At 41.6% G+C, this 13,280-nt stretch overlaps 1 protein-coding gene across 1 annotated transcript in view; it reads left to right on the top strand.

Moving 5' to 3' along the window:
* The window catches only part of PLPPR1 (phospholipid phosphatase related 1), a 43,306-nt gene extending 35,979 nt beyond the window's left edge, over nt 1–7,327 (top strand). Inside the window, exons 4-5 of the mRNA XM_010587795.2 lie at nt 3,177–3,353; nt 6,992–7,327. Of these exons, the coding sequence (XP_010586097.2) occupies nt 3,177–3,353; nt 6,992–7,129 (315 nt within the window). The 3' untranslated portion in view covers nt 7,130–7,327. The remainder of the gene's footprint in view (nt 1–3,176; nt 3,354–6,991) is intronic.
* The last annotated feature ends 5,953 nt before the right edge of the window (nt 7,328–13,280 follow it).

The raw sequence follows: 13,280 nt of genomic DNA, 5'->3' as shown, positions 1-13,280 counted from the left end.
CTTTGGCTGCCCCACTGAGGTATAATGCTTTATTTGCCCTTTTTGCAGAGAAACTCCATAGTGTGTCTCATCTTAAAATACAAGACGAAACTATGGTGCCCTCTTATTTTCCTACTCTTTAATTGCATCCATTTTAGAAATGACTTCATTTTGCCTTTCTCTGGCCTATGCTTCCTTAGAGCACAGACCATAGAAGTGTAAGGATCAGGTCAAAGTCTCCACTGCTAAATAACGCTGTTAAATGTGTATTTAATTGTAGAGCAGCAACTGCTGGTCAAAAATACCCCTTTTGCTTACTCAAACTTATTTTATATTCAGGATACAATTAGTCTAGGGATTCTCAGTGAAAGGTAGGGAGAGAGAAGGCAGAGACAAGACCCTTCTCAAACTATCCATTCGTCCTGGAGATTCTGAGCTTGAGAACTCTCACCTTACCCCGACAGAGGGGCTGCTCCCAGCACTTCCCGTGAGAGTAACTGCTTCTGATGGAAGAAGCCTCTGCATATATTCAGAGTGGAGAAAGTTGAGTAACTATGGGTCTGGCCTATTTAGTAGAGTTTAAAACTAGTGGCTGAATATCCTCTTAAATGCAATGGGAGCAAATAGGGCCTCTGTATTGCATTTACGGAAACCCTGGTGGCATAGTGGTTAAGTGCTATGGCTGCTAACCAAAGGGTTGGCAGTTCGAGTCAGCCAGGCACTCCTTGGAAACTCTGTGGGGCAGTTCTACCCTGTCTTATAGGGTCGCTATGAGTCGGAATCGACTTGTCGGCACTGGGTTTGGTTATTGCATTTACAGAATCACGTCTATAGGATCAATTTGTCAACCACCAAATATCCAGTATCAGTCTTCCTAGTTATTCCTTTTAGATCTGCTTTTCAGTGGATACATGACACAAATGATTCCACCTGCCCCCATGTTCAGGAGACATATGAACACAAATAATTTAATGAGCCTCAATTTATAAAGCAAGTCAATTGGTTAGGATTCTTTGATTTTCCAAAAAAAAAAATATATGCCAGGTATTTTACTTTTTTTATTTTTTAAACAAAGAAAGCCCTCTGAGGCATACAGCCCATTTTCCAGTTTTCGATATTGATTTATCCTGAATTATCTGGAATCTAAATTGTATAAAGCCTCTTTTCCTATTATTTTTATCAGAATCAAGCCATCATTATGCAAAATTAATTTCTACAGCCAAACCAAAAACCAAACCCACTGCTGTCAAGTCGATTCCGGCTCATAGCGACCCTACAGGACAGAGAGGAACATAGGGTTTCCAAGGCTGTAAACCTTTGCAGAAGCAGACTGCCACATCTTTTCTCCTGCAGAATGGCTGATGGTTTTGAACCACTGTCCTCTTGGTTAGTGGCCAAGCGCCTTAACCACTGCACCACCAGGGCTCCTTTCTCATAATAAATTACTGTCTTATCAAATGATGCCATAAACTCTTTTCGGGAAGAAAGAAGTAAGTATAGTCAGCTCACTCACAGTAGATGCTTCTCTAACACATTTTCAAAGAGTCAGATATAATCCAATTCAAATCATGCCCTTCAAGCAGAACATAAAATCAGACAAACCCTGATAATAAGATTCCAAGTGTACAAACATTTTCTGAACCCCTCTTGCATGTTAAATGCTTTTACAAATTACTCAAGTATCTCCTCCCATTGCCGTCAAGTCTATTCCTACTCATAATGACCCTATAGGACAAAGTAGAACTGCCCTGTAGAGTTTTCAAGGAGCTCCTGGTAGATTCGAACTGCCACCACTACACCACCAGGGTTTCCGTGTATCTCCTAGGTACTCGTTAATACTGTGAGGAATGCTAACTACCCATAGGCCCATGCTCCTTATAATCTTATTGGAAAGTGTGTGAAGGATATAATTAGAAAACAATATAGAAGTATAAAATACTAACGTTAAATGTATAATAGAGACTTTAACATTTCCCACACACCCTCAGGATAGTGTAATAATATGCTCTAACTTATGTAGCTTTGATCTAACCAGACTTTTGTAGGGCATCTGTTACATAGAACAGTGAGAACCCTGACTTTTTGTCTTCACACCAGTGTTGAAGCGTCACTCTATGAAATGAATCATTTCCATTGCGTATTGTAACATGTATCTATTTGTACTTACGTGTGCTCTCACCATACAAACACACTATTTGTCATTGACTATAACATTTATAATGTAAGCATCAACCTGTTATCTTCCAGGGCTGCTAAACTCATGTGTTAAGAAATGATGGCTCAATCATGCCCTCTAGTGTTCGTTTTTTTGTGACCATTACCAGGCACATCTTCCTAATTCTAGACTGCCAGGGACACATTTGATAACTGAGCCAACGAAACGTAGAAGTCTCACCCAGCTCTTCACAATGAAATAATAACACCTTAAATCTTAGGTGTCATAAATTGCCTCATCATGTACTTAGTTCAAGTCTTCCCAACCTTTTTTCCCTGGTAGGACCTGCAGAAAAGTTGAATATTTTAAAGCACATTAGAGCAAAAGATTGGATAGAGCTGATTATAGCTGCCCCAAGGAATGTGGGAATCAATTTCCCAGTACAGCTGAAACTCATTTGCGTAGCGCACTGATTGGAAGGTTCTATTTCAGTCAATACAGTCATGGGTCACCGTTTTGGAATGGATTGCCTGGTTTCCATGAGTCAGCATTGACTTGATGGCAATGGATTCTAAGAGAGAAGAAGCAGCTAGGCCTCCGGAGGTCACAAAAAGTAAAATATATAGTCACTCACCTGCCTGATCTTTGCCATAAAATTAACTCTCATAGGTTTATTTGGTAATTGAGAATTCTTGTATGGGCGTCCTAATACTCTGATGATTCTTTGTTACATAAAAACTGCGTGGTCTGAATCTGGTCATGATCATGCAGCCATCCTTCAGGTCCCTATCCTTCTGTTCACGTGTCCACTAGAATACAAAGCACTGTGATTGATGTACATCTGTTCCTTGCTCTTGCTGCACTAGTTTCCTACCCTAAGTTTCTACTAAGTAGTTCAGTGGTGTTGTTCCAGGAAAGCCAGTCAGTGTGGCTGCTTTGGCATAGGTCCCTGTTTGTGTGTGCTGGTGTGTGTATAGGCATGCATATGTATGTACCAGTCCAAGAGGCTGTCTGATCACTCCCAGGCTCTCTCCCGTTCCAGATGTACATCACAAGCACAATCAAAACAAAGAGCAGTCGACTGGCCAAACCGGTGCTGTGCCTTGGGACCCTCTGTACAGCCTTCCTGACAGGACTCAACCGGGTTTCTGAGTATCGGAACCACTGCTCCGACGTGATCGCAGGCTTCATTCTGGGCACTGCTGTGGCCCTGTTCCTGGTACGTCACCTGCCCTCTTTCTGACCCTTTCCCTCTAGTACCCTCCGAAAGGCTGCCTGTGATCATGGTGAGTCAACAAAATCAAGTTTCCAGACTTTTCAGAGTCTAAGCCCATGTTCCTCTTGTCCCAACCTTGTGAATTGCAATTACTCTCCAAGTATTATGCATCCTTCCCCTGCTAGAGTAATTTCTAAAGCACCTTTTCTTTCAGAAGCAGGGTTGGCTGTATTCCCACTGAAGGTCGGGGAGAGGATTGCCCCAGGAAGGACAGCTCACTCTACTTTCTTAACACTGGGCTTGGGATTGAGGCTGGGCAGACTAGTAATTTGGTATACCTTAAAACCATTGTTCTTTAAATATTTGTTCTAAACGTATTTAGAGCCTAAGTTGGGTGTTGCTTGAAAGAAGAGCAGAAAGAAAAGCCCTGGTGGATGCATCCAGTCTCTTTTCCAAGATTCCAAGAAATTCAGCTCTGACCCCAGACTTGCCTGTCCCACACAGAAAAATGAAAGCTCTGTAACCAGCCACACCCATACTTCTTAGAAGGTCTGTTACTATCTGAACATGCCTCTTGGACATCTCATCTCCACCACAAGGGGCTTCTCACCCATATTTAGTAATCTTCCTGGAGAAGAGTATTGGTTGATACAGTTCTCTCCATACCTTTACAATTCTGATGATGTTTTAACTCCGTTGATCCATGGGGGGCCTGGTCACCTGTTCACCTAGGAAATCCCTTCATCTGTATTAGTTACAGGACAAGAAGTTTGTTTTTCATTCTTGGTTTGTTTTTGTTTTCTTTCGTCTTCTTTTGATTTTTACAGCTTTATTGTGGTATAGTCAGCATATAATAAATGGCACATAAAGTGGACAGTTTGAAAAATGTAGACATACGAATGTACCTGTGAAATCATAACCACTATCAAGATAATGAGCATATCCATCGCCATCAAAAGCTTCTTCGTGCCCCTTTGCAGTCCTCCCTCTACTTTTCCCCTATCTCTGTTCTAAAACAACATCTGACCATCTTTCTGTCACTATATATTAATTTCCCTTTTCTGGAATTTCATATAAATGGATTAACATAGAATAGACTCCTTTCTTCTGGCCCTTTTCACCCAGCATAGTTATTCTGAGACTCATGCATGCTGCAGCATGCATTGGTAATCATCCCTTTTATTGCTGTATAGTATTCCATTGCCTGAGCATACCATACAGGCAGGTTCATGTTGTCTTCAAGGATTTAAAATAGGCTTATCCTGGGCTCCTAGAACAACCCTGACAACATTCTTATCCTCATTTACAGTGAATCACCAGGCCTGGAGCCTCATGTGTTATACATGAAATGAATCCCCTAATGATATTCTGAAATCCTCCCCAAGGAGACAGAAGCCATTGCTGTCTGGAAAAGCCTCCCTCTTCCCATTCTGCCCTTTCTGGTCCAAGAACCCATGAAGACTGGCATCACACATAGGCAGACTTCACAGTCATATAACCTACCTCCTCCTTTTCCAGCAAACTCATTTCCCAACCTCTAACTCAGCATTTCCAAACCTTTTTACCTGTTAAGATACCCACAGAAAATAATCACATTTATTCAGGACACTGATTGGGAAGCTGTATTGTAACTCAGAATTATTCTGAATGTGTCCACACTTTCTTCTCACCATGAAAGATGAAGGGCATAAATGCAAATTCCCTGGGGGAAGTTGCAGGAAAGGTGGTGCTGAGATGATCTTGAAACGTTGCTATCTCATAAGGGGGTATCTCCCCAAGAATGCTTTTTAAAAGAACGAAAAAATACAGGTGATTTGAACAGAGGAGAAGAGGCTTCAGAGTGAGATCAATAGCCCATGAATGAAAGCTTTGGGCTCCAAAGAAAAGCCAAACAGTTTTGCTGTCCATCAGTGCTGAAGCCAGCCATCCGACGCCAAGAGAACAAGCAGTACTAACTGCCCTGGGCAACTTCGTGGGATGATGCCTTTGGATTCCTTTGGGTTTGCTGAAGCCCCAGATATAAATTCTGTTTTAATATTAAACTTGGTTTTCCCTCAGTAATGTACTGTTCTGTTTCTGCCTCCTTCACATGATTTCCCAGTTGATCTCAAAATGTGTTTTCCACAAATGATGTTTCTGTAAGGTCTTGATCTGCTGTTGAATTGCTCAGGCATGAGACGGTTTACCCTGGACACACCACACATACACACTCGCGATGCTGGGAAGTGGGAGGGGAAGGAAGACTTGAGGGACGGATGTCATGGGAAGAACCAGAGGATTCCAGACAGAAAGTTGAAGAGAAGACATAAAAAAAGAGAAGAGCAATGTCCGAGAGTAGAAGCATAGTTGCTGCATATGTTCATTATTGTTTTACTTGTTGTTTGTGTTTACCACGAAGATGAAAGCGGGGGAAAGAGCAAGGAAATTATTAGTTGAACAATTACTACGTGCCCTCCGCTTTATATGTATATCAAATCATGTGCTTCGAGAACTCTAGCAACATTCTTACCCTCATTTTATAGGTAAGATAGTGAGGCTCAAGAGTCACTAACTTGCCCAATGGCCACTCAGCCAATTAGCCATGAATCTAACCTGGGTCTCTCCAACTGCAGACCTCCTATACCTTCCACTTTCCCCATTTCCTGAATGGAGGAGGCTTAAGCAGAGCTGGAGAGTGAGGTGAAGGCGAGCCAGGTAGAGAGTATTTTCTACTTAAATATACCACAGGGTTGGAAACATGACAGGAAAAATGCTGAGTCAAAGACACCACACTGGATACAGAAACAAAGATGGGAGGCAAATGGAAGCCAGAATGTGGAAAGAAGCAGATAAACTCTACCCAGGCAGAGCAAGCAGAGAAGATGGTAAAAAGTTATGAAGGGGCCTCAGTAGGAAATAAAGCAGGTAGTAATTTATAGGGAAAGTTTTTTAACTGAGACAATAAAAGAAAACAGCCACGGATAAGTTATTTAATCTCAAGCAGATAAAAATCAGCTACCTAGTAACATAATTTGAGGGTGAACATTTTAAGTTGGAGTTACTGAGTAGCTAGCATTTACTGATTACTTGCCATGTGCTTGGTACTTGTTAAGAGGCCAAGTGGCATAGTGGTGAGAGTTAGAGGCTCTAGTATTCAAATCTCTGTATAATCTTGGGCAAGCTATCTGGCTTCTCTGTTCCTCCTTATCTAAGATAAAGGTGATTATAGTATCTCCCTTGTAAGATCGTTGGGTGGGTTAAATGAAGTATTGGGAAACCCTCAGCATAGTGCCAGACACATGGTAGCCCTCAGTAAACTGTTTCTATTAGACAGTTTAGATCCATGGGCCTTTTAATTGTTACAAATCCTATGGAGTGGGTATTATTATTCCCATTTTACAGGTAAGGAAACAGGCTCAATGGGGTGCATTGATTATCACTGGCTGTCTGGTGATTAAACAAATGCCCCCCCACACACACACACAGAATGTTCTTCACAGACACCTTGTGTCATGCCTCAGGTTTTTCATGGTCCCTACCCACCCAAAGGCAAAAATCACTATGGCGATGATGTACAAGGGAGAAAGTCCTGCCATCCTCAGAGATGGCCAGGTGGTGATGGCTGCAGTCTGACCCCAATCTCTTTTCCCCTCATCCTGCAGGGAATGTGTGTGGTCCATAACTTTAAAGGAACGCAAGGATCTCCTTCCAAACCCAAACCCGAGGATCCCCGTGGAGTACCCCTAATGGCTTTCCCAAGGATAGAAAGCCCTCTGGAAACCTTAAGTGCACAGGTATAGTAAAGTCATTAGCAAACCAAACCCACAGGCTCATACCTGTAGCCTCAGGTGGTCAACAAATCTGTTCCTTTACTGAAGGCAAGACGTCACTGAGCCCACCCAGTATGAATACAAATATGATCCCTCAAGAAAGGTGTCATCACAGCTTTCCTCAGTCAGTCCTTTGTTCATTGTGGGGTTGGTAATCAAATCCTCAGGAAGTTCATAGTAATATCTAACTTAAATCCCAGTTGCTTCAGGACAGCTTGACCTCCAATGTAAAAATTTGGTCCAGTCATGTGAAAGGCCAACTTCATTTATTGGCTAGGGCAATATTTGAAAAGAAAAATGTTTTATTAATATCCAGTGATAGATGAAAGCTGGAAGCACATTAACAAGGGGCTCATATCTAGATGTCCTTCTGGGTCTGTTTTGATGACTACAATTAAAAATTCAATGCAGCAATACTTACTGATCACTTCTTGTACACCAGGGCCTTGTTTCATGCCACAGATACAGGGAATAAATAGACACACACAGGTGACCCACAGATGATCAGGAAAGGTGGATATAAGTGAGTAAGTAATGGGATGTGCTGAGTCAATGTCTACAAGGTCCTCTGTGAAAGCAAACATAAAAAAAAAATATTTATTCTGTCTGATAAAACAGGTAAAGCTATGAAGAAGACTTGCCAACTGAAAAGAGCCTCAAAAATGGTATTAGGCACTCACTTTGCACCTAGGAGAGTTGCTTTGTACTTTACAAATATCTTATTTGAACAACTACCTGATTGATCTTGGACAAGATATTATACTTCCCATTTCACAGATAAGAAAATTGAAGCTAGGGATATTAAATCACTTGCCAAGGCCACATAGCTAGATAATGGGAGAGCTGGGATAAGTAAACCTGAAACCAAACCCATTGCCTTTGAGTCAATTCCAATGCATGGTGAACCTCTAGGACAGAGTAGAACTACCCCATAGGGTTTTCAAGGAGGGGGTGGTGGCTTCGAACTGCTGACCTTTTGGTTAGCAGCTGAGCTCTTAACCACTGCACCACCAAGGCTCCCTGGAATGAGTAGGAGTTCTTTAATCAGACAAGAGAGGGGAATGACTAATAATACAACAAGATTTTTGTTAGAATGCCACTTGTTTCAGGCAGATGGTCTTGCTAAAATGTATCTTTTCTGTTAACAGCCTGTTTATCTTGAAATCTTGATTGTATTGACGTTTTCTTACTAAACCAGTTTTCTAGATAGTGCAAGGGTAAAGTCATTCACCTCCCACTGGAATTATCATATACTTCATATTAGTACCGTAGAAAATAATATTTTTCTCTGTTTAAAGATTTTTAACTATCAGACTTCTCTCTGAGACACCCTATACTCTTTCCTTTCATCTTTAGTGAAGTTTTTCTAATTTTATTCATGAACCAGGGGAAAAAAAATTCCATCTTGGGAAAAAAAATTCCATCTTGGAAAAAATACTTATGGCTCTCTATTAAACTCAGTGCCATATACTTTTTGAGTGTTTGTTTGTTTTCCCTTAACCTGTATTAGACTGAAAATTTTAACTTGGTCTAATTAGAAATAAGTACTTAAAAAATTATTTCTGGTTTATTTACATAGAGCCTGTTATTGCTGGTTGAATGGTGAATTAGCCAAGTAATGATACCTTGTGGTAAAATGGTATCTTAGTAAGAATCTCACTAGTTTTTCTTCCCTATCAAATATGTACCTGTGCCCAGTGAAGTCAGAGTTGTTATCTTTATTTATAAGGTGAAGCAGTTGAAGACAAAGGTGAATTTTCAAAGCAAATATTTGAATTTGTCAAATGTTATTCTGTCTCCGTGTTCTTGTACACACCATATAAAGTATATACACTTTTGTCTCCAATATCCTAACCTAAGAACACTCCATTCCCATACCATTTCCCTGCCCAGTTCTGCTCAAGGATTACCATCTGAAGCTTTTTCCGGAGTTCTTTCCCTTTCCTCAGTCAGAGTCATTAATAGATGACAAACCCAAGAGAGGCCCAGGTCATATTTAGGGGAATTTTACTTAATTGAAAAATGGAGTGCTAAAACAAGGCTGCAAAAACTGCTATTCACCAGGTAGACATAAGATAATAGGAATATATATATAGTTGTTGTTAGCTGCCATCGAGTCAGTCCTAACTCATGGGGACCTCATGTGTGCAGAGTAGAACTGCTCCACAGGGTTTTCAAGCTCCGATGGCACAATGGTTAAGACCTTGCCTGCTAACCAAAAGATCAGGCAGCACTGTAGTTAAACTTCTTTTAAATTTGTCAGTGTATCTTTGTGACTGTATGTGTCACCTCATTTAGATACAACCTGAGGCCTTTCCTGATTACCAGGTATCTTAGTCATCTAGTGCTGCTATAACATAAATACCACAAGTAGTTGGCTTTAACAGAGAAATTTATTTTCTCACAGTTTTTTTTTTTTTTTTCTAGTAGATTACAAGTCCAAATTCACAGTGTCAGCTCCAGGGGAAGCTGGAGGCTCTGGAGGAAGGTCCTTGTCCTCAATCTTCCCATGGTCAAGGAGCTTCTCAGGCACAGGGACCCCGTGTCCAAAGGATGCACTCTGCTCCTGATGCTGCTTTCTTGGTGGTATGAGGTCCTCACTCTCTGCTTGCTTCCCTTTCCTTTTATCTCTTGAGAGATAAAAGGTGGTGCAGGCCGTACCCCAGGGCAGCTCCCTTTACCTTGGATCAGGGATGTGACCTGGTAAGGGTGTTACAATCCCACCCAATCCTTTTAACATAAAATTACAATCACAAAATGGAGGACTACCACAGAATATTGGGAATCATGGCCTAACCAAGTTGATACACATATTTTTGGGGACATAATTCAATCTATGTCACCAGGGTTGGGCCAAAAAGCTCTCAGAGCCTTTTTTATGACTTCCTCTTATAATTAAAGCCAATAGTGCTTTCTCATAGCTGCCTCCCCCAAGGACTCAGAGATCTATGAGGATTTGGACTCTATGAACTCTGTCTTACTCACTCTCCATATGTCCTGACATCACTGTTTGATGGATAAATGCAGCAAGCCAGAACCAAGAGCTAAAAAGAAATGTTAATCAAAGCCAAGAACCTCAAATCAGACCATAAGGAGCTTTGGTAGCACAATGGTTAAGCACTTGGCTGCTAACCAAAATGTTGGTGGCTCGAACCCATCCAGCAGCTCCACAGGAGAAAGACCTGGTGACCTACTTCCATAAAGATTAACCAAAAAAAAACCCAAACCAAACCCATTGCCATCAAGTCGATTCCGACTTATAGACCCTATGGGGCAGTTCTGCTCTGTCCCATAGGGTCACTATGAGTTGAAATTGACTTGATGGCTCCTAACAACAACAACAACAAAGTCAGACAATAGTCACTATCTGAACATCTATGGAAATAGAGATTTATGAGAAACAATGAGTAGGACTTCTGCAGGCTAGTCCACATGAAGCTACAGGAAACTGGATAGAAAGTACTGCCTCTCAAATATACTGTCCACACCAGTTGGGGAAGACTCAAGTAACCAAGCATCTGATTTTAGTATGAAATACTTTCCACATGGATAGTATAGAAGGATATATTCTTGTTTTGTTGGTCAACAAAAGAGCATTTATTGAAAGCCATCTCATTTAATTCACACAATAACCCTTCAATAGGTATTAATCCTGTTTTATAGATGAGAAAAGTAAGGCACAAAGAGTTAAATAACTTGTCCAAGATCACACAGCAAAATTAAAACACAGTCCTATCTAATTCTAAAGGCTCTACTTTTTCCATCATACTACATTGCCTGAGATTTTATTCAAGGAAGATTCCTTTTTGAAATCTGTATCTCTCAGCATTGGATATGCAAACATGTTACAGCCTGCATAAAGGCTGGTGTGTTTAAACTGAATTACAGCTCTCCCTAAATAAATCTGCCCTGAGTACCCCCCCCACCTTCCCCCTGTGGGCAGAGGCACCCTGTGCAGTTCCAACAATGGTGGTTTCTATTAGAAGTGGCCTGTGATGGTTAATGTGATCTGTCAATTTGGCTAGGCTATGATTCTCAGTGATTTGGCAGACATTGGACTGATTGCTCTTCCGTAATGCCATATAATGTAATCATCCTCCACTTTGTGAGCTGATGTGAGTAGCCAATCAGTTTCCCTGGGGACGTGGCCCTCATGCAATATATGTGGATGTTCTGGCAAAGCTCGCTGTCTCTCAATCTTGAGTTCAACTTGTAATCCTCTGACCTCTGGTTCTCGGGATGTGAGCCAGCAGCCTGCCATCTGACCTGCCAGTTTTGGGTTCATCAGCCCCTGCAACAACATGAGTCAGGAGAAGCCTCCAGCCTGATGCCTGACCCAGGGATTTGGGACTTACCAGACTCCACAACAGTGTGAGCCATTTCCTTGAAATAAATCTCTCTATATATGTTCATATGTATATGTGTGTGTGTGTGTGTGTGTATACACTCTTCACTAATTTTGCTCCTCTAAAGAACCCAGCCTAAGACATTTGGTACCCAGAGAGCTTCTAGAGAAACAAAATCTTAAGGATGAGTTTTCTGAATTGAATCTCAAGTCTGGCTAGACCTAAATACACTGATAACTCTGTTTCCAGTAAGGAAGAGGCACTGCTAAACCATGGCATGAGGTAGCAGTAGAAATACGTAAAATATCACCACCATTGGATCAAATATTTGTCAGAAACACAGCTCTGGATGATTGTGTATTTGACACTTTGCAGCATTTCTGTCAAACTGAGAAGTGTAGGGAGGCTGGTTGGTTGGTTCTGCTTTTGCTTAGACAAAGTGATGAAAGAAAGATGAGCTCAGGGCTCCAGAGTCACTACTCAAGTGCTGCGTACGAGACCTTAGAGTTGCCACTTGTGCCCAGAAAGAAAGCCTTATTTCTGGTAGCAACAGAGCTGATATTGCCAAAAGCCAAACCCAGAGTCTTATCATAAGAGCGGCTAAATTACAACGCTGACTGAATTCCAACTTCAAATTTAAAGTTTGAGTGAGGGCATGGTTGGGAAGAAATGGGATCCTGGAACTCGGGATGGGGGTATGTGGGCAAATGATCAGGAACCTGGGGGCATTGAGTCCCTAAATTCTGTTGAATCACTGCTGAGAACAGAACTAGCCCTCTTACTCCCATCTGAAGAGATTATGCCATCTTTGTCTGCTAAGCCACCCTCCACAGTAAAACCATTATTCCTTCCACCCACATCTGATAAAATTAACACAATTGTGCTTGAGGAGTCTTTATGTTAGATATTACATGGGGCATTGCCTAAGGCAGATGCCTTGCAAGACATTAATGAATGTCCTCAGGAACCACCCCCACCACCCATTTTTGCTTCTAGGCCTGCAAGTAGACTTAAGTCCCAGTGAGCCCCAAAAGGTGAAGTACAAATTGTGACCCATAAGAGGTATGCTTCACTTCAAAAGACCTGCTTGATTTTTCTAAAATACACAAACAGAAATCTGGGAAATATGTGTGGGAATGGCTATTGAAGGTGTAGGATGATTGTACAACAAACTTAAAGTTGTATCCGTCTAAGTTTATTGGTATGAGCCCACTAAGCACAGATTCTTCATTCAGTGTTTCAGCTCGAAAGGTTAGAAAAGGGTCTAATAGTTTATTTGGCTGGTTCACTGAAGCATGGATTAAGCCATATCCTGAACCAGATGCCATCTAGTCAATTCCAACTCATAGTGACCCGGTAACACAGAGTAGAACTGCCTCATAGGGTTTCCAAGGAGCGGCTGGTGGGTTTGAACTCCCGACCTTTTGATTAGCAGCCAAGCTCTTAACCACTGTGCCACCAGGGCTCCAGATTAAGCGGTGGCCTACACTAAATCAAGTTGAAACCCCAGACTTGCCTTGGTGTACTGTAGAAGAAAATATCCGAAGGCTTAGGGAAATTAGCGTGTTAGAGTGTATTTATCAGGTTGGACCCACAGACCCACCCATGGAGTGCCCAGAAGACATACCTTTTACCACAACAGTGAGGAACAAATTTGTGAAGGGAGCCACAGCATCCCTGACTACTGTGATAGCTATTTTATGTCACATTTGACAGTGGGAACACCTAACTACAAAGGGACTAATTGGACCCTGGGGTGGTAGGGGCCAAGTAGT

Source organism: Loxodonta africana, chromosome 9 (genome assembly GCF_030014295.1).
Source record: "Loxodonta africana isolate mLoxAfr1 chromosome 9, mLoxAfr1.hap2, whole genome shotgun sequence".
Lineage (NCBI taxonomy): Eukaryota > Metazoa > Chordata > Mammalia > Proboscidea > Elephantidae > Loxodonta > Loxodonta africana.
Note: the sequence above shows the minus strand (reverse complement) of the source record. Positions and strands in the feature narration are given on the sequence as shown.